The following is a 26,055-nucleotide window of genomic DNA, read 5'->3' as shown; positions in this document are numbered from 1 at the left end:
CAGACCCGAACCATTTGCATGTACGCAACCTCAAACCTTCGCATTAAACTTGATAACGGTACGAGAATGTCTGTGACAACAGCAGTAGTTCTGCTGTAAGCAGATGCAAATCAGCCGATCCTCCCTTATGGCAGCCAAGGCAGTGAATTGAGTTCAGGCTGGAAGCAAATCCCATGCCCACTTTACCAGCAGTGCCATTCCAGCATGGCTCTCAGCACTGCAGAAGGCAATGGCTCCAGCTGACAGCACTGTGCTCAGTGTGGCTCCTTTCATCCCAACTACAGACAAAGCTGAGCAATACTGGTTTCTCTGACTTATCTGGGAGACCACACTTAAACGCAGACACACTTCTTTAGCTTAACACTGTGCTGCGTTTGAGCCTTTTTGACAGCAAGCAGTCTGTGCCTTGGCACAACCCCACATCATTACAGCAATAGAGCTGTACCAGCAGCACCCTCTCATAGATGCAGCAGCTCCCCAGATCATCCAGATGGTGACATGACACAGTTACCCTCCACAAATCAAGATAAGCGCCACACAGAGCTTCCCATCGGCCTAAAGCAAAGACAAGAGCTAGCAGCAGGCAGCTTCACGTAGCTGCGCTCACTTTGCCTTGTCTCCATTGTCTCCCAGCAGCTGTCGGTGCAGAACGAACCCTTCCAGCACCGCTGCCGTGCCGCAGGGCGCTGCGGGACCGGGATGAAGGGCCGCGCTGTTCTGCGGGCTCAATGGCGCCTTGTTACCGCGGGTGTGAGAGGGGCACGGGGCGGGCGGCCTGCGGGGGCGCACGGCGCGGGACGTGGGTACGCCTGGCCTCCCGGGTTTGGCTGCTGACCGCGTCGCAGAGCCGCGCTGCCCTCGCCTCGTGCTGGAACACGAGGAACCGCTCGCCGTGTGACACGGAACGAAGGAGCGGCCCTTCCCTCCGCCACACGGCCTGGGGACGGCCTGGACGTGCTGCAGCAGGCCGAGCTGAGCGAGGTAAGCGAGGAACAAAATGGTGGCCAAGGGGCTGGGCTGGACGCGGATGGGGAGCGGGGGGAATCACGTCTGCTTTCGGGCTTGTCCCGGTCCCGCCGCCGCAGGGCAGGGCTGAGCCGAGCCGAGCCTAGCCGAGCCACCGGGCCATGGCCGGGGCGGTGCCGGGCTGGGGCGGGGTGCGCTCTGTGCCCGCCCCCTGGGGCTGCCCGGCTGTGCCCAGCACCGCGCCCCGCAGCTGCGTCCCTCCCGCCCCGAGCGCCAGCAGCAGGTAGGGCCGGCAGCGCGGCGGGGACGGCGCGGAACCCTCTGGCCCGGGGTGCGGGGCGGCTCCTGGGGGCGGTGGGGCCGGGGGGGGCGGTGGCGGCTCCGAGCTTGGGGCTGCCGGGGGGAGGTGGAGAGGGGCGTGGGCGAGCGGCGGCGGTTCGCGTCCGTTCGAGGCTCGGCGTGGGTCGCACGGCTGCTCCCGAGCCGGTGTCTCTGTGTAACGCCGCTCCACGGAGTGTAACTCGGTGTTACGCCGCGCCCTGATACCGGCACGCCGTTAGCGCAGCCCGGGGCGGAACGCCGGCCGCCTGGTGAGCATCTGCGCCCTGTGCTGAGCGCTTCTGTGCCCGGGGAAAGGGTGTTTGAACAGAAATTCCACGAATGTAGATACTTAAAGTTATTTGAAATGTTTCCTAGGAAAAGTGTTTTAAAAAAAAAAGTTATGGGGATGACTTGTTTCAAGGAGGCCTCATTAGTAAGTAGATCCTCATTGAATAAAACTGCTTTGAATGTTATTTGCTTTTGGATGTGAAAAAAAATTGACTTTGCTAACAAGGATGACTCTAGCATCAATTTCTCCTAAGTCTCCTTTTTTTCTTACTGATCATTGCAATTCTTTCAGTTTTCCACTACCAACTTTGCATGATGCAAATTTCTCAGTGAAAAAAACATTTCCTTTGCTGAATTTATGGCATGGCTCATCTTAGGGTACTTCTGCACTGGAGCAGAACGTGGTTCTCAAGTACCTCTCATCCTCTAGGTTTCCCCAGCTCCCCTGCAGTGTGCTGTGTAACATCTGCCCAGCAAATGAATTGTTATCCAAGTACTCAGGATCAGGTCTTGGCTATTGCAGACGGTTTCCCTCATCTTGTCCATGAGGTAGTTTATTCCACACTCTGTACTACGCGGCGCAGAGAGCTCCAACTTTAACCCATAGCAGGAAGAAGCAGAACCCAGCACTGCTTGATGTCCGCTCTGTGGGCTGGCTGTGCCGTGCCATTCTGCAAGGTGTGCCTGCATTCTGTGCATTGTACTCTGCTGTTCTTCTCCAGCACAGATAGTAGGAATGCTGTCCTCTGCACTGATGCTCCAGTCCTGGGCGTCAGCATACATTTATCTGTGCCATCAATGGGCCCCACCACAGAGCTTTCTTGCTGGAGCAGCATGGAGTTGAGCGTCAAGGATTTCACTAAAATTCAACACAATAGGGTGGGAATTGAAGTTACGCCTTGTAGGTGTGTGTGGATGGTGGACTTCTTAAATGCTGTGTTTAAATACGTGGGGGGATTTTCCAGTAGTTGCCTGAGAGTTCAGATACTGATGTGTTTTGGTGAGAACTGGGCACATGCAGTAGGTGGAGGAATGTTCTCCTGCCCTCAGAAGAATGGACGCTTTCTTCAGCTTGATGAAATCCTAATACTAGAGGGAAACTGAATCTGCAAACAATCTTTGGCTACTTTTGAATGTCTGAAGTGTGACAAAGCAAAAATGCTACTGTTAGTTTCAACTTTGATTTTAGAGGCACAAATCCAACCTGTCTGTGAATTTGCTCCTTTCATCACCAAAGCAGGGATGTGAGATAGCATTCCACAGTTTGGTTTCATGGTTCTGATAATGTTACTGAGGGCGGTTGCTGCCAGCTCCAGCTGAGGGGCTGGCAGCATGGCTCGTTCCATTACTGGGCTGTTTTTGTGGAAACTTTATGTATTTTTGTGATGTAGCCTCAACCAAATCTGAGTTAGCGTTGTGGCCAGCGGTGTCACTGTGGGGAGATGCTGCTTCTGGGGAGAAGAGAAGGTAAGAGCCTTCCTAGGGCGCACAGAGCAGCAATTAGCTGTTTTCAAAGACCTGTGCTGAGTCAATGTTTCCCTAGGTTCACATAAAGTAACTTATTGTATGCTGGGTGCTGTACAGTGTGCTGGTGGGAATGAAACCATTCTTAAAATAGCCCTCTGACTTATTTGGTGCTCAGGATTTGTATCTGCTTTTAGCTTGCTTTAGGAATACAAGCTTTGCAGCTTAATTCCAGACTCAGTACTGCTACTGATGTATTACTCATGTTTATGAAAGAAGATGTTGGATAGGAAGGTGGAGCTCCACAAACCATCTATTTCCCCCTTCTGCTTTGAAAACCTAACAGAAGGAATATTTTTGTGGTTGGTTTTTCTTCTTCTTTTTTATCTTTATTTTAAATATGAGCTGAAGTGATGAAGTTGCAGATTGATTGCAGTTAAACAGAACATGGTTAAACATATGAAGTAGCTTGCTCACAATGAGTAACTACTGTATAGAGGGAAGCAGCTGTTCTTGTTTACTGTTCACTTTCACAGCACTTAGGAATTGCTGTATGAATAATCTATTTCAGAATACGTCTCTGCCTGATCACTTTCTGTACCTCTGTCATATAGTTTATTCTGCTTCTCAGCATTAGTTAAAGTTCTCATTTTGTCAGTTTCATCAATTAATCATCATTTAATCACTTCAGATGCTCAGAAGACTAAAGGAATTTGAAAGAAATGCTCTGGATGATTAATTCTGTTCCATAAAAGGAAAAGTGATGCCAGGGTTCTCAGCTACAGGCTACATGCTGGAGCTGTTTTGCCAGTATCAGGCAATCTCCCTAGGTGGGGGTAGTGCACAGCTACGGAGCCTGCCGTGTTCAGTTCATCTGCAAAGTATGTTTCTGCAGGAGGCGATGTGAGGAGGCAGTGCGGTGTGATACAGCCCTCGGGGCAGGAGCACAGTTGTCTCAGCAGCTTGTCAGTGTCTCAGCAGTGACAGGAGCTCGCAGCAGATGTTCAGGCAAAGGAGAGAACTGAGTTTGTACGACAGATTTCCTTAGGTCTATCATTGTGGCTTTTGGCACAGAGAACTGCCACGATCAGGGATTTTCAGAACTGAAGGTTGCATTCAGATGATCGTGTTTAGGAGTCAATAGTCATCCCATCCCTTGTGAATTTCTCATATCTTTTTGTAGTTTTGTTTCCTGAGCAATAATTTCAATTTTGTGCCTGCAGAGAAGCACTTTTGTTTCCTTTAAAACTGCTACATAGCAATTAAGCTGTACTGTCCACATAGAAACAATGCCTTAATGCAAATACAAAAAATCATAGTTTATTTTTTTATGATTATTATTACTGCCTTTGTCATTTTCATGCCCAAGATTAATTCCAGAGTTGGATTTTCTTCAGAGCCCAGTCTATCAAGAATCTGTCTCATAGGAACAACTGTGGGGATCTACCAGGAAGAGCACTGTTACCACAGGAATAAGTCACAGCTCATTATCTCCAGCCCCGTATCCAAACAGGAGTAACTGCGATACTGCTGAGCCATGAGGCAGACTACAGAACCTTTGCAGGTTTATGTTGCTGAAGAACTGTCTTCCCATGATTTTGGCTTTTAGTAAGAACAGAAGTAAGTGAACTGGTGGTAGAAGTGTCTGAGCGGACTGCATGCACACAGGTCTGGAATCCATGGTGTGTGTGTGGTTGTTTCCCAAGAAGTCGGGGATGTTGGCAGATTTCCCATATTTACATTGCATCCTGCAGTCTGCTGGTTTGTACAGCAAAAGTACCCCGATTGCCAAAGTGGGTTCATCATGCCTTTTATGCCTCTTTGGCGCTGGGTGTTGGGTGATTGGCTTTTTTGTACATGTGCCAGTCTGCCCACACCCTCCAGGTACGGCTGTGCTGCCAGTTCTTGCCTGATCACAGCAGTGGATGCTTTCTTGCAGCATCACGAGTCCATCAGCGTGCAGACACTCAGCGTATGCAGTCTGCTGATCCGGATGTGTATCTGGGGTGCTGGCAGAGAGCTGGTTTGGTGATATGGCTCTGATACATCCTGTCATAGGTGGATTCAGATCAGACAGTGTTCATAGCTGTCAGCTTCCAGTTCTTCACAGCTGCTCAGTGAAGGAAAGCGTGAGCAGAAAAATCAGGAAAGGAAGTAGGAGGCTGTCACGGTAAGGGCTTGAATGAGCGGCAGGGTTTATCCCTGATTATCCACTGATGATGCATCTGCAAGGTTAGAGCTTGGACACTTGTGGAGCTGAACAGAGCTGTGGCAGCTTTTCCTTGGGGTGCTGTCAGTGCTTGGCTCGGGAGAGCTGCATGAGGTGACACAAAGACGCCAGACTGGGACAGCCAGGCTGCACCAGGGCTGCTCCACCTGGTGCTGCAGTAATTTGCTGTGGTGCTCTGTGTGGTTCATCATACTTCCCTTTGGATCATTATTTCATTATTATTATTTTAGTTTTTCTGTTTATTTTTTCCCCTCTTTGAGGTGAACTGAGATGTAGATAGTAACTGCATTCTCAGTCAGGATATTCAAACCAATCTGACAAGGTTTTTTGATCAAAGTTTGGGATATGATGGTGACTGGAGAAGGATTAGTTGGTTTGGACTTAGATTTTTTGTGTGTTCTTACTTTTACCCATTTCAGAGTGTTCTTTTCTCACTACAGGCTGTGGTTTTGGTTCTTTCCCTCTTCTTCTCTTTTGCCCCTTATCCATTTCCCAGTAAGAATCTGGAACTGTGCTCAGCTGGTGTCCCAGCACAACTGGGAGAGGGAGAAACAGCCATGTGTCTGTGCTAGAAACAAGTCAGGCAGTGGGATGCTGTCCAAAAACAAAGTTTAAACATATGTTATTTACTGAATGTTTCCACATGCAGTAAAAATAAAGCTACAATTCAAAACAGTGCCTTTAAAACACTGGAGGAAATGAATCATCCCAGAATCTCTCGGGTTGGATGGGGCTGCCGTGCTGAGAGCTGTCTCCATCAGGGCTTTCCCTACTTCCAGGCTGCCTGCCTTGAGAGCACTTGTGGTTCCTCAGCCATGAAAGCCTGAATCTCATTAAAAAGAAAATTTAAAAACACTGTTAATCACCAAAGGAAGACCAACACTTTCCAATGAGGAAGAAGGGAGTTTTTGACATGGCTGTCAGCAGCATTGCCTTCTCATGGCTGCAGGCCTGGTGCTCACAAGGGCTGTGGCAGCACTGGGACAAAAAGGCCTTTGAGAGAAGTTATCTCTTCGAGCCAGTGTGACCACATCTGCATGTATTCAGAGAGCTGACAGAGGAACTGTAATAGCTCTTATGTCGGTTTACTCGGAAAGGGATGTTTGGGAGGAAAACCGCTGCCTCTGCAATGGGGCGGCCCTGTCTTGGATGTCCCAAGAGGAGGAGGAGGAGGATGGTGGGGAAGTGCTGGGCTGCTTGTGCAGGGCTGCAGAAGCTCCTGGCCATAGCAGTAACTCTGTCTCTTGTGTCCACCAGGGCTGGCACCACAAACCTGCAGCATCTATATGGCTCAGGCACGTCTGATGTTCTGATCGATGCCCCTGAATTTGAAGAAGCTTTTTGATTTTGAATGTGTCTGTGAGGTGAGGTAGCTGCTGTTAGCTCAGGATGCTGCCCATCTGCGCAGTGCTCCTGTGCAGTGCCCCAGGCTCTGCTGCAGCACCATGAGGCCAGGCCTGGGGTGGGCTGCTCAGCCATGCTGCATCTGTGGGGCAGACAGGATTTCCTCTGTGTTCTTTTTAAGCACAACTGTTTTATACTCAGCCCCAGTATTTGCACAAACTTCTCCTGTCCTTGCTGTAGGTGTAGCAGTGGCTTGTTGTAAGCCCTCTCACCTAAGTCACCCGTGCCTGCAGCTTCACATGGAACACTTCGTGCTTCCCTTCTGGACTCCTTTTAGTTTGTCTCTTCTTGTTTCCATTCCATCTTCCCCAGTAATAATGTATTAGTCTGTGCTTCCTTGGGTTAATGATAATGAATTGAGCAGACTTTTGTGCTACTGAGGAATGCACTGGCTAGCTCACACGGGGAGAACAGTTTGCATCAAGTTGCAGCTCATTTCCCCTCCGCGCAGCCAGGACGTGGTGGCTGGAGGGACAACATCTGTGTCATTTCCCCACAGCTGACCACAAGCACATCCTCACTGCCTCCATCAGCGTGCTTTGGCTGTCACCACCAGATCTGTCTATGGGACTTGATAGGGAGTTATAACCATATTTTAATGTACTGGGTTATGTCTTTTGGATTATATAACGCTCCTTTAGGACATGTTTTCGGCACTGAACAGTGATTTGTGTCCAACTACAATTCACAATTCATTTTTGTTTGAAACTGTAGGAGAGCTGCTGGTAGTTTCCACAGATCCATACTTACCTTTGCTGTGTGTGTAAGTGCATGATTCAGCTCTCACGTATGCTAAGGTAGGGCTTTTAAACAGTTGATTGTATCAGCAGATTTTCTCTGGGTGTGTTTCGATCAGATGGGAGACCTGTATATTCTCCAAGAGTTTCTCCCATGTAAGTAATATTCCTCCTGATTTCTATCATGCACCTGAGAAGAAACTCAGGCTTTTGTGTTTTTCCGTGCGCCAGGTTTTCAGCCTCTGAGACTGAACCTTCTGTTTTCTCTGAGCAGATCGTATTCAAAAGGTAGAGAGACCAGAATAGAGCTGACATGACTCATAATGCAAACAAACAGCTGGAAAAAGGGAACAATACACAAATCATCTGGGTGTTCTAGTTTGCAAAAGTGGTTTAGTAGGAATTTTAACTTTTAAATGCAAAAACCTGCTTGCCAGTTGTACAGATAATGCTGTACTTTGTGTCCTGGACTGTTGATGTGAATTCCTATTGGAATCCAATGTGTATTTTAAATGAAGGAGGAAGCTGTTAAAGGAACAATGCCAGTTTGACCTTTCAGGATGTGTGAGTGGCTGCATCTGTTCAGATGTAACTGCTAGGAGTACTGCTGCCTCTCCTATAGGGGACTGAAAGTTTGTGGATCTGCCATGGTTAGAGTAGGAGGAGGCTCTTCCATGCCAACTTCTCTATTCCCACAGAAGCCTTGTTTACTAGCTTCTTCAGGGGGTGGGATGAAAGGGGCTGTTCTTAGTACTATCTGTATATGACCTTAAGGCTGTCAGGAGACTGAAAACTGAACTCATCTCTCATTTTAGATATTTTGCAATGCCTGTCACCTTGGCAACAAAGCTGAAGTCCCGTCAGATTTGTTTTCAGTGACTTACTGAAAAGTTAGTCACATTATATACTATGTTGTCAAGAAGGCAATAAAGAAAAGTATTCTCTTGTTCAATATGTACCATAATCAGTACACCGTGCTGAACTGTCTTCCCTTCTCTGTTAAATGCAACACCATGTCTTGAATTTCTTATTGTCAGAACTTGAATGTTTCTGTAATATTCAATCTGTCAATCTTTGTAAATTCATCAGAGTTTTTACAGATTTGCAACGGATCAGAGAAAAGAAATGGTTGTGTGGGTAGTCAGGAAGTGTAGATAATCTTCAAAGTGTAGGAACAGCTAAACCTGAGATAATAATTTGATATTTGATCTGTTCAGTGACATTATCTCAGACTCTGGAGTACACAGCTCTTGCTCTGGCAATGTTCTGTCACATGTACAACCTGCTACCTGCAGATTCTGTTGGGATTGATCATGCCAGTAGTACTTTGCTCCTTACAAAATGCCAAGACCCCCTGTTCTCCTTTTGTTGCAGCAGAAACATGGTGATTTACTTCACCTCTCTGATACGGGTGGTGTAGAATGAAACAAGGGAGCCCTTCTGTTCCTGAGGAGACATGTTATTTCTGTGGAGCAATCCGTAGTCTCTGGGAAACTGTTGACCACTAAGTAGAGGAAAAGAAAGGATTGCCTGGGTGGAAATGCAACTGTTTGCCTCCAAGGTCCAGTGAAGATTGAGGCACAAGAGCCATTTTTGAAGCACGAATGCTGTGTGGTTGCAGAGTTCTGCTCAGATTTACTGTTCTCCCCATACTTTAGAAATTCAAAGTGTACTTGACAGTTATTTTGGTGCCCTGTATTATCATCAAAATGAAAAATAGTGCCTTTGTCATCTAAAAATGCAGAAATTGCTCCAGAATCACGCAGCAGGTGTTTTAGATGCTCAGTGGTGCAATGTTGTGTTGGCTGCAGACCTTCCTTTGTGGGCCTTGTTTGTACAACACGTTTAGACAAATTAACTGAACCTATCATGAACTAGGAGTGGAGCTGTAAATGAGAACAACCATTTGGTGATCTGGCCCGCCGCTGTCATGGCCACATTTAACCCAGCTGAGCTTCCCTGAGCAGCCCTGTGTGGGTAAGTCCTTTTCCTGTTGCTGGGTGTACGTGTGGGAATGGCCGCAGTTTCTCTGTAGCTCGAACAAACAAAAAGTTACTCTGAAAGAAAGTGTGTGTTTTTCTCTTGTAAGTTACTGGCAGAATGAGCTATGGAAGAGTGTTTGCTCTGAAGGTAAGCCTGAGTTCTCCCTGGACAAACAAAGCCAAGCACCCTCAGGAGTGCTATTTCTGTTAAAGCAGGGTGCTGATAACATAGCAGTTAGATCTCTGAGTCTCTGCTTCATGTAAATACTTGGAATGTCTCTTTCCTTTGCAGCACGTAGACCTCTTTACGGCTGAAGCTATTTAAACAAACCTTTGCACTTCTTTTGTCACCCACTGTTCTACCAGCAATTTTCCATCTATCTATCTATATATATTTGCAGTTGCTCATATTCAGTGAAAATACTGGGAAAAAAAAGCCTCCAGGAGCTTCACTGAATGGCTTAAAAATATACATGCTGTTCACTGTCTTAGAAACGTTGAAGTACGCAGCTTTGTGAGGAAAGCCCTGCGTGCCAGTATTTGCTTTGTCATGCAGAGGAGCTGCCTACTAAGTACTTATGCACATTCCTGTGCATTTAATCTTGCTTTAGTAAATTTTTACTTTAAAAATTCCCTTTAAGAAGCATTACCATTACTACCTTGCACATTTTGTGGTCTGAAATACCCTGGCAATACCGGAAGTCAGAGAATGTTTTGTTTGAGTGTGTGCATTCCTTCAGATCGGGTAAGCTGCTCTGGATGTTTGAGGTTGAGTAGGAATCAGGCTGGAGCTCAGGAGAATGAAGTGTTGTCTCCTCTTTTTGATTTTGTGGGACTGGATGATACTGTCTCCCAGAAGGATATTTTAGGCAACATTATATAGCTGAGAGGGCTGTAGGTGTGAAGATGTGACAGTAGATTTCATTTGGATGGACTAGTCATTAATTGTTCCCACTAATTGGCACTGCCACGTGATGAGATGGAAGGAATAAGAGATTCTAGACTCTGTCTTCACAGGTATGCCTTGCAGTGAAACAGGATGTTCCTTTCTGTGCAATGCTGGGCTGGGTCTGAGCGTGGCAGAATGGGGCTCCTTGTCAGGAGCAAACTCGGAGGAGAGTGAAAACAAATGGTGAAAGTGCTGATAGCACAACTTACAGGAGCACAGGGCCTGTGTGGGACGGAGGAGTGGGAGCACAGCCACAGGGATGAGTGTGAGGAACATAAATGGGAGTATCTGGGGGGGAGGCAAAGGGAACTGTCTCTTATACATAGAAGTAAGCAAAGAAGAATACTGAGTCCCAGGTGGAGGTGGTGGAAGCACAGCTTGACAGTGCTGTAATGGAGAAGATTCACACCAGGACGTTTGCTGGGCAGAGAAACAAGACGGTCTCCCTGGTTTTTCTGGCCTTTCTATTGAAACAGGTATTTCCCAGCCTTGGGAAAATCATTTATAACTGTACTGAAGAAGCAGACTCCAGATTCTGCCACTGGTCTGTGAGATACACACAGACTTTTGCACAAATTCAGCTTCCACAACACACCAAGTCCATGCGCTGTGTGCGGTAAATCAGGATGCTATCTCTGTAATTATTTCTGTAGACCAGTCTCTGTGATAAGGCATTCTCAGACAGACCTGGCACGGTTGTGTTAATTGCACATCTGGACACCATAATGAATTGTGTTCCAGTTTGCTCAGAGCATTGGATTTTTCTTAAGTTCTTGTTTTTATTGCTGTGCAGCCAAGTGTCATTTAGATGATCCATCTGCACTGAAATCCCATATTTCAAGCCCTTTCCTTGTTTTCCTTAAGTAACTTCTCTTTGCATAAGATGCTGACCCTGAGCAGCACCATTTCTATGACTAAGCTGGACAGTTTTATTAACATCAGCCTGAGGTTTGCTTTCTTTCCCATGTCTCCAACAAGACATCCTTTTGGGTATGGTCCTGGCAACCTTATCTGGCATTTGCCAGCAATAACACATCCAGAGCACAGCTTTCTGTGGCTTGACTCAACAATGCAACATTAGCACAGCAGTAATAAGCTGTACCAGCTGCTGGCGTGTGTTAATGTTGCACTTATTCTTTTCTGACATGCTTCAGATAAATCCTTACCAAAGATTATTACAACACACAATTTATTTACCACCACTCTCGTTCCTCTGCAGCTAATTGACAACACAAGCTTGGATTCGGGACAGGACTTATAAAATGCCATGTTAATTAATGGACCAAATCTAGGTGTTTGTTTCCTTCCACTTCTCACCTCCTCCCTTCTCCCCCCCAGCCCTGAAAAAAAAAAGTCTTAGGGGATTTGAGCTTACCCTGAAATGGGATGCTAGCAGTGAACATTATCCTAGGTCTCTTTGCGTTCCGTCTGTTAAGTTTGGCAGTGTCTCACTGTGCAGACTTTTATTAATAAGAAGTCCAAAGTATTTTTCCATTTGGAAGGGACTCATCTCTTTCTAATGTTGTGCAATCCAGTCGTCCTGGTTTGGGTGTGCTGCAGCTGCAGAAGCCATTCACAGCTGGTTTTCTCAGAGCATCAGAGCTGTCCCAGTACACAGTTAGGCTTCCAAAACTTTGTCACCAGATTCAGACCCTTTGACACTCTGAAGTTCCTTCATGGAAATCAGAAATGTCAGCAGGATTAAGGCATTGTTTTCATTATCTATTTCAGTTTGAGAACTTGCACTGAAATTTTCAGAAGCGCATTAACTAAAGCAGTGCTTGCCAACTTGAAATTTAAACACAAAATGTGTTAGCTTGGACAAGAGAGAAACTGTTCTAGGAAGAGAGAGAAAGTATCTTCATGGAGAGAGGAGAAGGCACATGCACTGTGGGGTCTGATCTTTCCATAAGGGAGTCTTGTGGATGCAGCCAGGTGGAGCGTTTGGCTTCCTGTTGAAGCACCTGCTGAAAACTTGAGAAAGCATGAACACTGTCAGTAATTCTTCTCAGGGTGCATTAAAATCACCAGCAATATGACCACACGTAGGCACTGGTTATGTTCCTCCCAGTGCACCTGTTTGGCCTCCCAGGATGTGCGTGGCACACATGCAGCGTGTCTGCAGCAGTCTGTGCAGCCGTCGGCAGCGTGTGGCAGTGCTGGACCTCAGACATGGCTGCTCCACCTCCAGGAGCAGCTGCACCAGCTGGAGGAGTGTGGGGCTGCTCTGCACCTGGGCTGGAAGTGGAGTGTGAGCCTTCCTGTGCAGCCTGTGTGCTGCGGGCACCTGGGGGGTGTGATGGGCTGATGGAAGGATGAGCTCTTGGCTGCCTCTGTGATGGTGATCCATCAACGTGCCTGTTGCGATTCCATTGGCCCGAATGGGACTGATGGCTGCTGTGTTTCTGTCACAGGGCTCTTACTACACCCTCGGTGGTATTTGGTTGTGGAATTACTGAATTAGTGTTGCTCTCTCACCTGCCAGCCTGCTAATGCCCTTTTGCTAACACTACAGCTGAAGTGCACTTGTCCATCTCAAACTCCTCTGGCTTGTGTTACTCTGATGGAGGTTTGTGCAACATTGAATTCAGGTGCAAGGCTCATGATGAATCTTGCTTCCTGCTCCTCTGACAAGTTCAGAGAGATGAAGGTGTATTCCCTCGATCCTCAGGTTGTTGGGATGTGCACCATTAGTGCTCCTCTGTTCTGACATCTTCCAAACCTCTTTCTCTGCAGCCCTTGCCATCTGGAGCAGGTTTGCTGTTCGTTCCTCTGCGTCTCATCAACTTTCTATTTAGGTGCAGTCATCAGCAGACAAAATATTGCCTTTGTTGTTGATGTCTTTTAATTTCTTCCTATCCCCATGGCCTTATGACTGGATATTTGGCTTGTTTTGAACACATTTGCTCTGTCATTTGTAATGGATAGCATATTGTCTTGAGCTATTGCTGGCTGGGATGAAGTATCTGTAAGTGGCTGTAGGAGTCTGAGGCTCCCTGAGGAGTGTGTGCACAAACAAGTTCCGCCCCTGCATTGCTGAGGGGGTGGGCGTGTTTGTCCCTGATAAAAGATGCCTGCTGCAGCGCTCTTCGATATCGGCGGGAGGAGAAGGAGGGAGCTGGGACTCCCTGCAGCTTCTGCAGGAGGAGGGAGAAGCCCATCTGCTGTTAGAAATGGGAAAACAGGGCTTTGGTTATATTTTTCTTACCGTTTTTTGCACAATGGCTCTGAAGCTGAACTGTGTGAGCTCCATGTCTGTTGCAGGGCTTGGCTATGTTGTTACAGCAGCTGTGGTGCTTTCAGCTGTGGTAAGTGACCAGCACCACAATTAAACATGGGCAAACTTTTACTCTTCAATTACTTGTAAGAGTCACCCTGTTTTCTAACTTTGTAAGAAGTTTCTGCAATTTTATAGTGGGATTTGGGGAGGAATGAAATCCGGCTGACTGCAATCAGAGCAGTCAAAACTCACTGTTTTCCATCTTTATCTGTTTGATATCAGCTTAGGAATCACTTTGGTAACCTGCAGTTTTGCTCTCCAGTTTGTAACATTCTTTGTTTCTGCCGTGGAAGCTGAGCAGGTGACTCCTGTGTCGTTCTCATACTCCTGTCCATCAGCTGCTGTGAACTCTTTTCTTTACTGATTTATTGGATGCTTCTAATATAACATTTTAATTTTTTCTTTCCTGTTGTCTGCTATCACTTACAGGCATGCTATAATATACAGACAAACGTCTTTTGCCAATACTACAAAAATGTTCTGTTTACTTTCAGTGTTACCAAAGTGAATTATTTTCATGTGTAGCTAAATGAAACTATTCATTATGTTTTTGTAAAATAATGGATTGTGTGTTGTAAATAGATTGCATTTGTGTGATAGTACATGTATTAAAGTGGAATTGCAACATCCCTAGGACAGGATTTTATGGATAGCACTTTAATTCCTAAAATAGAGCAGTGGCACAGAAATACTGAAGTAATGTCTCTTGATTATCAATAGGAGAATTTAAGAATATAAGGAACTTTTTAATTATCTCTTTGATATTCACAATATTTTCCAGTGAGAGCATGGTCAGATTACACAATAATGATAATAATATCTGGATAATACACAATATGTAAATAATGATTAGTAATTGTGCAAGCTGTACAACATATAGTTAAAAGTGGTATGTCCATTTCCTGCAATAATTAGCAAGGAAACTTGTATTTCACTTCTGTGTCATATTGATAAGCTATAAATTGCTTGGAAAATACGTAAAGTAAAATCAAGAAATTAGGGGGAAAAAAAGGAACCCCAAAACAACGCTAGATAAAAGAGAGCCTGCAAAGGAATGTGCCAGGGATGAGGCATGGAATAGAGTTGTTTGGAATGTAGAAGTAACAATCATCAATTGAGAAAGATTTCATTTATTTATTCACAAAATTCAATGCAGGAGAAAAGAAAGGAAACTCCGCTTGTTGCTTGGGACAATAGCTAAGAGATCAGAAGCAAAGTCATTTAAACAAGAGTTTCCTTGTACTGTGTGGATTGAATAACATCCTCTGTCCTGCCCGTAGCCTGTCAGCATGGTGGAGCACGCTGAGTTTTCGAAGGCTGGGAAGGAGCCTGGCCTTCAGATTTGGAGGATTGAGAAATTTGATTTGGTACCAGTGCCAAAAAATCTGTACGGCGACTTCTTCACAGGAGATTCTTATCTGGTGCTGAACACCATCAAACAGCGCAGTGGGAACCTCCAGTACGACCTGCACTTCTGGTTAGGTAAGGCTGTGGGAGTGCCCCTGCTGAAGTGAATTCTGTTCCCCTCACTACTCTGACATTCTCCAGTAAGTGTTACCCAAGGAAATAAGGAACAGAACTTGGGGCATCCTGGGAATACAGTTTTGGTGCAGATATTGCTACTTGCCTTAAATATTTGGAATAGTTTCTGCAATAGAGAGTACAGCCACCTCTGTACCTGGAAATAGAACTGTGGTATCAAAATAATGGCTTTTCTGATCAAGGTGATGTGATTCCTGGTTCTCCAGAGTAAGTTGTCAGACCCACGGAAAAGACAGGAACTCAGATGAAGGAGTCTGCTGAAATCTTTTCTATTTCAAGGGGTAGAGGTCAGTTCAGACCTCCAAACTGGCCTTCTGCAATAAACGTCACTGAGTGACATGGCAAGGCTTTCTCCACATTCTATAAAACTCACTGGCAATATCATAGTTAAATCTGTGTAGGATGCTTGCATGGTGGTTTGCCCTGTTTGTCATCTGTCAATAGCTTTTCTACACTAAAGAGATTCTGAGAGGCAAACTGCTGAGGAACTGGTGCCCTGCTAGTCTCTGCAGCCTTAATGAGCTGATGATGTCTTCCTGCAGATTCATCTGCTTGTGAATTTGGTCCATGAGAAGCTTCCTTCCAGGGCAGGGTGAAATAGCAAAGGGAAAATGTATGATACTTAGCAAAGCCACAGCTGTGAAGCAGTGGGGCTGCAGCAGTTATGGTGGTATTGTAACCCTTACAGAAAAATAACTTTTTCTTATGCTGTGCAGGGTCATTATTAGAAAATATTGCAAACTGCTGCTCTGCAGATCTGTGTGGAAGCTGAACTTCCAGGAATTTCCTTTCTCCCTTGTGCTTATGCTGAGGCAGAAACCTTGCATTCTCTCCGCATTTTTGCCTTTTCATTTCTTAGGAGATGAAAGCTCTCAAGATGAGCGAGGGGCAGCTGCCATATTCACTGTTCAGATGGATGACTACCTTCAGGGGAAGGCTGTTCAGCACCGTGAAGTGCAAGGCCATGAATCCTCAACATTCCTGGGGTATTTCAAGTCTGGCATCAAGTACAAGGTAGGTTATGCTGGATCTTGATCCTGCCAGTCTGAATCAAATCTGCAAGAAATGATGTCCTGCCCACTTCTCAGAAAAATAAGAGTTGCCCTTTGGCCAGTTGTTTAAAAAGCATTCTCAACCAGATGTTTTCAATGAGGTGGAACTGACAGGGTGGAGAACAGCAGATCCCAGTGGGAGAGCTTTGGCTCAATTAATAATGCACAAGGAAAGCCCCAGGAAATTTCAGGGATTGGGATTTTGTTTTTCTTTGGAAGACAGAGGGAAAAAAACAGTCTCAAGATGTCTGGAATGAGTTTAAGAGCAATCCAAGTGAATGGGAAACGCCTACACAGTAGGCTTAATTTCTCCCAGTTACTTAACTGAGGTTGGCCTTGCCTGTCTCTTTTTCTGTGCTCAGTCCAACTCCTTACCATCCATAATGTTGGGGGAAAGCAGATGAATAGTAGTACTGTATTTTCTTGTAATAGAAGTAGAAACATACAGTCTAGAATTGCTATCCTTAGTCAGGACTATGGTAGTAGAAGGAAAGGGATATCAGGTCAAATGCTTGCCAAGTACTTGTATTTCCTTGTGTTCAACTCTCTTAATCTTTCTGTTTTGCTTATTTCCTGCTCATTTCTTACTATTTTCTATTCATTCAAATTTGGTAGTACTTTTTTGGACAATGCATTGTAGGGGTAGGGAATCCTAGGGCTGGGATAATTTTTGGTAGGCAGGAAGTGCAATATACATGGAAATACACCCTTCACTCCACCACCAACCAAAATTCCCTGAGAACGTCAGCTGATCTCATGTTTCTATCAGTGTCCCACAGACAACAGAGGAATGGATGGCTGGGATGCATCGCTGGATAGATGGACACACAAAAGTCCAGCCTGCACATATTAGCTCCCTCTGCAACTTTCTGATGACCCTCTGTCCTGGGACAAATAAAAACTTCTCATGTATAGCAAATCAATGTATTTTTTTCTTCCCTTTTAATTTTTGTCTTAGGCTGGTGGCGTGGCTTCTGGCTTCAGGCATGTGGTTCCCAATGAAGTAACTGTGCAGAGGCTTCTCCAGGTCAAGGGCAGGAGAACAGTCCGAGCAACAGAGGTCCCTGTGACCTGGGAGAGCTTCAACACGGGGGATTGTTTCATCCTTGACCTTGGCAGTGTAAGTACCGCATAGAAGATGAGTTATCAGACTTTCGGAGGCAGGAAAATTCTGATTAATTAATTTATTTTTTTCCTTCATGCTGTGTTCAGTTGTCTCAGGTGTTCAGCATTCTGAAACATCACGTAGCCGATTTTCTATCATCTTTCAGTCCTGGACACGCTGCTCCAGAAAACATCATGTTAGGGTCTGACAAGTGCATAACTTTTCTTTCTCCCCAGAATATCTACCAGTGGTGTGGCTCCAACAGCAACCGTCAGGAGCGTCTGAAGGCCACCGTGCTAGCTAAGGGGATTCGGGACAACGAGAGGAACGGTCGCGCCAAAGTCTTTGTTTCAGAGGAAGGAGCAGAGCGGGAGGAAATGCTTCAGGTTGTTCACTTCATCCGTTTCTCTATGCTGGAATGGGAAGGGCAGTATGTGAAAGAACAGATGCAATGGATAGGTAGGCTCAGTTATGTTTGTGTGTACATAGGAAGTGCCAGCGTTAGAAACACTCGCGCTTCAATGCAGACTTGGTCTTCTTCAGTGTTGGGACAGCAGGATATTTTTGCTGATTTTGATCTAGAAGTTTCTTCTCCTTGTTCCTTGTGGCTGGAGCATCTGCAAACAGAGATTTTTTTGGATTGGCTAGTAATATTTTCTTTCCTCTCTCTCTCAGGTCCTAGGACCAAAGCCCAGTTTGCCACAAGGAGCTTCTGATGATACTAAAACTGATACAGCCAATAGAAAGCTCGCTAAGCTCTATAAGGTAACAAGAAACAGATGGACCCTCACGATTGTACAGAGTGAAGTAATCTGTCCACAATTAGATGGAGCTGGAATAGCGTAGAAGAGCTGATCTGATCTGACTCAGAGTCTTTTAGGAAGCTTTTTAAATTTAAGCGTATGAACCTTGGTTGCTCACACTGCATACCCACGTGCTTTTTACTGTCTTTATCAGAGACCAGAGTCAGCAGTGGGGATTCAGCTGGAGCTTTTCAGGAATTTATGAGAGAAAGGCAGAGTGTGAAATGAGTAGGGGGAACGCTGTTAAAAACATGAGAAGAATGGACTAGAAACTGGCTTTATCTCTTCCAGTATGCAGTGAGCATGATGAAGTAATGATTTGGAAGGTAATGCTTACCATCAGTTAGTATGAGTGCAGAAGACTGTTCAAGACTTTCCGGGAGGAATTCTTCTCTGCAGTTGTCTCCACTAATGACTTGGGGAATATCTGCCCAGATGGTTTGTAATGTAGACCTTTAGTTATTAGGAGGTACAAGGACTCAGACCTTTAAACCCTCTTGACACACAGAGGCCTACTCACAGTTACCAAGACAGCCCAATTCAGTTCTGAGATGCAGTTATTTTGCTTCAGAAGAATTTTAATGGCTGCTTTTGCATCCAGTACGTTTAGCAGTTTGGACTAGGCTTTGATTCTAGTGATTTCTGCTTTGCTAGACATATCTGAAATCTTCCGATTAAGTGCTAGGTTCTGTCCTACCTTTGCTGTGTCAAAGGTTCCATGTTTGAATGATAATAGTGCCTGAAGCAGCCATTGCATTCAGGTTGATTTCCCTTCCACTCCATGAATTTTGGATTACTGCCATGAAGCTGAAGGCAAACAGACAGTGCCTTATCTAATCTCTGCACTGTTACCACAGGTCTCGAATGGGGCTGGGAACATGGCAGTTTCCCTTGTGGCAGATGAGAACCCCTTCTCCCAGGCAGCACTGAACACAGAAGACTGCTTCATTCTGGACCATGGCACAGATGGAAAGATCTTTGTTTGGAAAGGTACTGTAGAGATGCAGGTGAAGCTGGTTATGTATGCATAGGATTTTCATCCTGATTCCTGTTTCTTTTGAGCCAGGTAGGAGAGTGTTCACTTGATGGAGGTGGTGCTTTTCAGGGCATTAGATAATGCTATCAGATAGCATTAACAATCCTGGGAAAGCAAAATGGCAGGTGCTGAGATACTGGGTTTTGGTTAAATGAAGGTTTCTGGGAACCAGAAAGAAAAAATGAATTAACATCATAAGCAAAAAGGAAATTGTTCTCTCAATCATCCTAGAAAAGCACAAAAGAAATAGAAATTTCATTTAGTACTCAGCACCATCTTCTAGCTGGAATTCTGTGCCCTTCAGCTTTTGCAAAAGGTTGAATTGCTATGGACCGTTTTTCTCTGGGTAGATAAAACTTGTTAAAAGTTGCTATCTTTCCTGTCTCTTTTCATTAAAGGCAGGAGTGCCAATTCTGATGAGAGAAAGGCAGCCCTGAAAACAGCTACTGATTTCATTGATAAGATGGGTTATCCGAAACACACCCAGGTAAGGATGTGCAGCCCACCCAGATGCCACTGTGAATAGTTCTCTACCACATAGGCACTGACTCCAGAGCACAGCTCACGTGAAGTGTGTCAGTCTTTCAGGTAGCTCCTGTTTGGGTGGACATGCTCTTCAGCAGAGAGACCCTGCAGTCTATCTCCAAGGCTAAAATGGCCACTGTCCTTAAAATGGCATTTACTGCTTTTCAACTAGCATGTAACATGTAACTAGCATGTAACTGGCTCTTCTGTTTCAGGTCCAAGTCCTCCCTGAGAGTGGTGAAACACCCTTGTTTAAGCAATTCTTCAAGAACTGGAGGGACAAGGACCAGACGGAAGGACTGGGAGAGGCTTACATTTCTGGTCATGTTGCCAAAATCGAGAAAGTACCTTTTGATGCTGCCACTCTACACACCTCCAGGGCCATGGCTGCCCAGCACGGCATGGAGGATGATGGCTCTGGCAAGAAGCAGGTAAGCTGTGTCAGAATCCTTTAGAAGAGTTTCCAGAATTGTCTTTACTACTTGATGCCTTGCTGTAAGAACCGATGGAGCTTGAGACTCATCAACACTGCACTTTCATAAATGCTGGGGTAATCTTTAACATGTAAGATACCAGGAAGGTCTTGAGAGCCCTACAACCTCTGTAGATGAGCTGGGTGTAGATGAGCTGCCGTTTTCACTCCCAGATTGCCCTGGGGTCAATGCTTCACCCAACACCATTGACCCAGACTTCTTTCTCATTCGTCCTCATCCTATTATTCTAGCTCTTGCCATCATGCATGTGATGAACAGTTGTCCCAGAACACCTATCTGATACATCTGGATGTTTGTGTTTGTGCGTAGAAGCAATGGTCAATGTGGGCTTGAAAGAGCTGAGCCAAGAGTCCCAGCCAGCCTTGTACTTTTCCAGAATCTCCAGTAAACTAAAATCTCTGTTCATCATAACTGAGAGAAATCAAACTCATCAAGTCATGTACAAAATGGGCATCAGTGCTGGCAGTGCTGGTAGTCTGACTGACATTTCTCCTGTGTTTCTCACCATTCGGAACGCCTGATCAAGACTGGGAGTTCACAATTGGATAAACTGAATGTTCCTTGCTTCCAGGCCTGGCTGCAGGCTGTGGAAATCTGTGGTGGATGGGAATGCAGACTTTTAATGGCTTTCCCCAGCAGGTGGGGCTGCAGGACTGCGAGTTTTGGGAAGCTGGATGAAGAAAACAGCTCGGTCTCTGCTGAGGAACATCTGCTTACTTGTATTTCACTAAGAAAATTTCTGGTCCTCTCCCTTTGTGCTCTTTTCTAGATTTGGAGAATAGAAGGCTCAGAGAAAGTGCCAGTGAATCCTGCGACATATGGCCAGTTCTATGGAGGGGATAGCTATATTATCTTGTACGACTACCAGCATGCTGGAAAGCAGGGGCAGATCATTTACACTTGGTGAGAAAGACTGGGCCTTTGTGGAAGCTGTGAAGTCTACTTCTTTGAGAATGGGTCACTGCTGGTTCCCATTTATGGAGGATCCTCAGGGAATATGATTTCACCTATGATAGTATTACCTCCCAGAGCATTAGTAGAGGTCTGGAAAGTTTTGAAGTTTGAATGGAAGGAATTACTGTGATAGCAAACAAATGAAAAAGATGCTTGCTTGCTTGTTTGTTTCTATTTCTAGCAGTACTTAATCCTTTGGATCAAGCTCTGGACTTCTTGCAGTTTCTACATCTGAGACCACTGTAACTAACTTTTCTTACTTTGACACTTTGACTGGTGGATTGGGACTGTTACATTTCCCATGCTATGCCTTTAAGGAGGAGCTTTTTAATGGTCTCCCAGTCATGTTCTTGCTCCTCAGCAAGCAGAGAGGGCACAGGCAAGCTGTGTAACTAAAACCAAAAGGAGTGCATTCTGTATAAGTACTGCACATATCGTTCATGCTAGCCATGTGAACAGGCATGTTTTTAAGATGGCTGCTGAAAGGATCTTTGGAGGTAGGCATGAAGAAAAAGAATCTCTGCTTATTATCTAGAAAACATCCATATTTCCCTCTGAAATGAATCAGTCTTACAATCTAAGACAGTGAACTTCTTTTTCATGCTGAATGAAGTGCTTTGACGTTTTTCTTACATCTTGATCTCTGTAAGGTGCATGTTGGGGAGCAGGCTAAAAATGAAACTCAAATTTTGCCTTCTCTTTCAGGCAGGGTGCTCATTCTACTCAAGATGAAATTGCGACTTCGGCATTCCTCACAGTGCAACTGGATGAGGAGCTGGGAGGCAGCCCTGTGCAGGTGAAAAAACAACCAACAAACAAAAACAAATTAAAAAAAAAAACCAACACAAAAACGGACTGAAAATAAATAGGATATAATTGGTTTTCTCATACCTTGCAAGTGGCAGTGAGCCGTTTGCTTTCTAGTGTTAATAATTCTCAGAAATTAACAACCTGTATTTCATACAAATTAATGCAACATGTTGGCAGCCAGCAGAATTTGCTAGGAGAAGCAGAAAACGCCCTGCGTATATTTAATTACATTTTTTGCTGCTGGATTGGTGAAGACTGCAAACTCTGTGAGTTCTGTAAGAAGATTCCAGCCAGAAAATGGCAGCCAAATCCATTTCCAGCATACCTTATGCTTCTCTTCATCAGTGCCTTAAAACTGACAGCAGGTTATCTTTTTCTCTAGAAACGAGTAGTGCAAGGAAAAGAGCCGCCTCATCTGATGAGCATGTTTGGTGGGAAGCCTTTGATTGTTTACAAGGGTGGAACATCTCGGGAAGGAGGCCAGACCACACCGGCACAAACACGGCTGTTCCAGGTCCGGTCCAGCACCTCGGGAGCTACCAGAGCTGTAGAGGTATGTGGAGAGAGAGCCAGCTGCTGTGTTGTGCACATAAACTGCAGTGGGGACGCAACCTCTTGGAGAAGAATGAAGGCCAGATTGAGCTTTCTGATGTAAACTGTAACAAACTTGTAAAGCTGCAGAAACTGTTAAAAGATGTCTCTTTTCTGGTGAATAAGTGGTGATAATCATTATGTTCATTTTGGTTTATAAATATAATCTCATAAATATATAATATTATATATATTATAATTATAATATATAATCTCAAACAGGTTAAACCGTTCTGTCTTAAGTCCGCAGTAGATGTTACACCCTGCATAAAACAATGATTGCCAAATACTGTTTGGTGCTGGATACTGTGACTTGTTGTAAGCTTGTGTGACCACACTCCTACCAGTGGAAGACTTCAAGTGCTGAAGACTCTAAATAAAAATAGAGCCTGTGCCAGCATACAGGCTGAGAGTCCTTTCTATTTGAAAGAAAATACGCACATACAAATAAACATTATGCTAATCATTCAGCAGCAGCAGGATGGTGCTCTGATAGTTTCCTCAGCAAGTTCTTATATCTCCTGACAGAACCATAAAGACTGGCAAAATGACAGCCCCAAGCATCTGAGCAGAAAGTTGTGTGTATCTGTAGGTTGTATTCAGAAACACACGTTTGTTTACTCTTCTCATACAGCTAAGCCTCACTCATTACCCAGACATAGGCAAATATACAACATATACTGTAACCCTACATGCTTACAAGGAATATCTTGTTTGAAGTTTGTTTAAGAATAGATACTAACTTTTGAAATTGCGGGCTCTACATAGAGGATGATTGCACCTCACATGTGCAACTTTCTTTTTTTCAGTTGGATCCTTCTGCCAGTCAGCTGAACTCCAATGATGCTTTTGTCCTGAAAACTCCCTCTGCTGCTTACCTCTGGGTTGGCCGTGGCTCCAACAGTGCAGAGCTGTCAGGAGCACAAGAGCTGCTGAAGGTTCTGGGAGCTCGTCCAGTACAGGTTTCTGAGGGTAGAGAGCCAGGTGAGGGACATACATGAAGTCTGATATCATTTCTGTGTAGCTGCACTTTCTCAATAATTATTTCCTGGATATTTTCTTTTTGTCTCTCAGAGAAAGGAAATATCAATGTGACAGAGGGTGGCTTCTCCAACCTAGTGTCTTTGTAATGTTTAACAGCACACCCGCGTTTGTAGACCTCTAGAACTTTCTGACTTAGAGAGAAGAATGCTTAAAGTCCTACCCAACCATACTGCTTTCCAGCAATAGCTGGGGCAACAGCGTGTCTATTTCTTTATCAGATAACTTCTGGACGGCCTTGGGTGGAAAAGCTCCATACCGTACCTCTCCTCGGCTGAAGGACAAGAAGATGGATGCTCACCCCCCTCGTCTTTTTGCGTGCTCCAACAAGAGTGGACGCTTCAGTGTGAGTGTCTGGAAAGACTGTCAATTAATTCAGCATTCATCTGACAAAGCTGAGAGAAATTTAGTCTGAGAATGCCCTGAGTCAACTAGTGAGCTGTTACACCCAATTTTCCTTTGTAGCACTGCCTCCAGAGGGGAAGTATTAGCACCAGTTATCTTTTTCTGCAGAGACAGCAGCTACCTCTATAGCAACTTCCTATAGCAACCAGCATTCCGATTCCTAAGATTTTAACTCATGAATCTTTCAAGCAGCAAGAGGGAGCCATAGAAGCCTTGTGCATGAATGAAAGGCTGACAAGAGGTGAAACGAGAGCCCTGGTGAACTGCATTTCTCTCACTAAGGTAAAGTGACACTTGCAGAACGTCGTCATATTTTGATCTTATGTTTTTCAGATTGAAGAAGTCCCTGGAGACCTGACTCAGGATGACCTTGCTACAGATGATGTCATGATCCTTGACACATGGGATCAGGTATGTCATGTTCACCTGCTAAGGAGAGAAGCAAAGAATATACACCATGTGGCTCTAGATCGAGAGATCCAAATTAAAATCACTAGCAGAATTATTAAATTGTAGAGTTTTTTTGCTTTGAAGCCTGAGAACAAAACACCTCACCTGTGACACTGAAGAGAACTTACGCCCAGAACCTGTGCTAGTTGCTGTGCACGACTCAGCCAAAAGTGAACTTCGAGATGAATTCTGTGTGTTTTATGTAAAGATGTTCAAACATCAGTTATTTTTTTCTGTTGTTAAGCTGGTGTACAGCTTGTTCTCATAATTAGAATTTACAGCAGATAAACTGCAGCCAAATGCTTCCTGTCATCTGCCAGAAACTTTATTCAGGTGGGTCAGTGATCCAGGCACACCAGGAGGAATATGTTTCTGTTCAGTGTTGTACTCAGTTCAGTCCTTATCTTCTCTTTCATAGGCACGTTGGCTGTTGCTGAAACAATTCACGTGATTTATTTTTTTTAATCTATAGGTGTTTGTATGGATTGGAAAAGATGCCCAGGAGGAAGAAAAGACTGAGGCTTTGAAATCTGGTAATGACATTTTTCCTTCTGAAATAAATGTTTCTTATTTTCCCACCATCTGATTCTAAGTCAGACAATTTAATATACTGACGAATATATCTTAATCATAACATTCACTGTTGTGATCAAAATGATCACACAGATTGAGAAAAGAGACTCCCAAAGGGTTCCAAAGAAAGGTCTGGTGTTTAGACACTGTGCTCAGGCCCTAACAGTAGAAAAGTATCCCTGTGTGGGGAGTACAGACTGTCCTTATATTGGAGCATTTTATAACCCTAACGTGTGTTTTCTACCTAAAAATGCCAGTCTTCTAACAGGTCTAGATAAAACCACAGAGTAAAAGCTTATTTGTTTTAATGAAAAATCTGAAATTGTATCTCTGGCATCCATCTGCTGCTCCCTGAGATTTGTACCTTATGAGATTTTCTTCTACTTGTGCCTTTACAGCTAAACGATACATTGAAACTGACCCAGCCAGCCGCGATAAGAGAACTCCAGTCACACTGGTTAAGCAAGGCCTGGAGCCTCCAACCTTCTCTGGCTGGTTCCTGGGCTGGGATGATGACTACTGGTCTGTCGATCCTCTGCAGAGAGCAATGGCAGATGTGGATGTTTAAGTAACAGGTTTTTCCTCTTTTTAATAGAGCAAGTTTAGTTCCTTCAGTGCCTTCAAGAGCTGCTTCCTCCTGCTGGATGGATGCTAGCATGGCAATGATGTTAATAGCCAATTAGCTGTGCAATAAGTACCAAAACCAATCACAATACTGTTCTACTCCTTGCTTTGATTATATTTAATATGGTAAAGCTTGTTTGGAATAGGAGAAGAATGGGTGAGCTTTGTTACTAAGATGAAAACTTTAAACAGAACCTGTAGATCCCACCTTTGAACTTACTTGAAACAAATACACACCTTAAGAAAACGAAACCTTCTCTGTGCTGTTCTTTTGTGAGAGCGTTAAATGTTTACAGAAAGGATTTTGTGGTGGCTTGGGATGTTTTGTTTTCCTCTCCATAGAGCTTCTAACATAAGCTCTATGTTTAATACTCTGGTAAATTCACTGTATTCTCTTTCAGAAAGTCAAGCAATAGTAAATAGTGATTT

General features: G+C 44.7%; 1 protein-coding gene across 3 annotated transcripts; it reads left to right on the top strand.

Annotated features, from left to right (window-relative positions):
- The first annotated feature begins 1,165 nt into the window (after positions 1–1,165).
- GSN (gelsolin) lies at positions 1,166–25,878 on the top strand. Of its 3 annotated transcripts, XM_042878647.1 has the most exons (18): positions 1,192–1,249; positions 1,663–1,720; positions 14,902–15,103; positions 16,023–16,177; positions 17,174–17,335; positions 17,557–17,706; positions 17,996–18,085; positions 18,981–19,113; positions 19,558–19,646; positions 19,900–20,115; positions 20,948–21,081; positions 21,838–21,928; positions 22,325–22,495; positions 23,343–23,517; positions 23,796–23,920; positions 24,313–24,390; positions 24,902–24,962; positions 25,401–25,878. In XM_042878647.1, exons 2-18 carry the CDS (start codon positions 1,688–1,690, stop codon positions 25,568–25,570), a joined length of 2,235 nt encoding a protein of 744 aa, XP_042734581.1. In that variant the 5' UTR covers positions 1,192–1,249; positions 1,663–1,687; the 3' UTR covers positions 25,571–25,878. The 3 variants fall into 3 exon arrangements, with proteins under 3 accessions (XP_042734582.1, XP_042734581.1, XP_042734580.1); XM_042878648.1 differs by lacking the exon at positions 1,663–1,720 and having other exon boundaries at positions 1,166–1,249; XM_042878646.1 differs by lacking the exons at positions 1,192–1,249; positions 1,663–1,720 and adding an exon at positions 13,424–13,649.
- Positions 25,879–26,055: the final 177 nt, after the last annotated feature.

This window comes from Lagopus leucura, unplaced genomic scaffold (genome assembly GCF_019238085.1).
Source record: "Lagopus leucura isolate 7727_CA_CO unplaced genomic scaffold, USGS_WTPT01 Super-Scaffold_100022, whole genome shotgun sequence".
NCBI lineage: Eukaryota > Metazoa > Chordata > Aves > Galliformes > Phasianidae > Lagopus > Lagopus leucura.
The sequence above is the reverse complement of the archived record's forward strand: the minus strand, read 5'-3'. Positions and strand labels throughout refer to the sequence as shown.

What these genes read in the sequence shown, in the direction of transcription:
- GSN (XM_042878646.1), top strand. Translation starts at nt 13,515, where the DNA reads ATGGGAAAACAGGGCTTTGGTTATATTTTTCTTACCGTTTTTTGCACA. An exon ending in AGCGGGAGGAAATGCTTCAG is followed by an intron (nt 17,707 to 17,995) that starts GTTGTTCACTTC and finishes TCTCTCTCTCAG; the next exon opens with GTCCTAGGACCAAAGCCCAG. An exon ending in ACAAGAGTGGACGCTTCAGT is followed by an intron (nt 23,921 to 24,312) that starts GTGAGTGTCTGG and finishes TATGTTTTTCAG; the next exon opens with ATTGAAGAAGTCCCTGGAGA.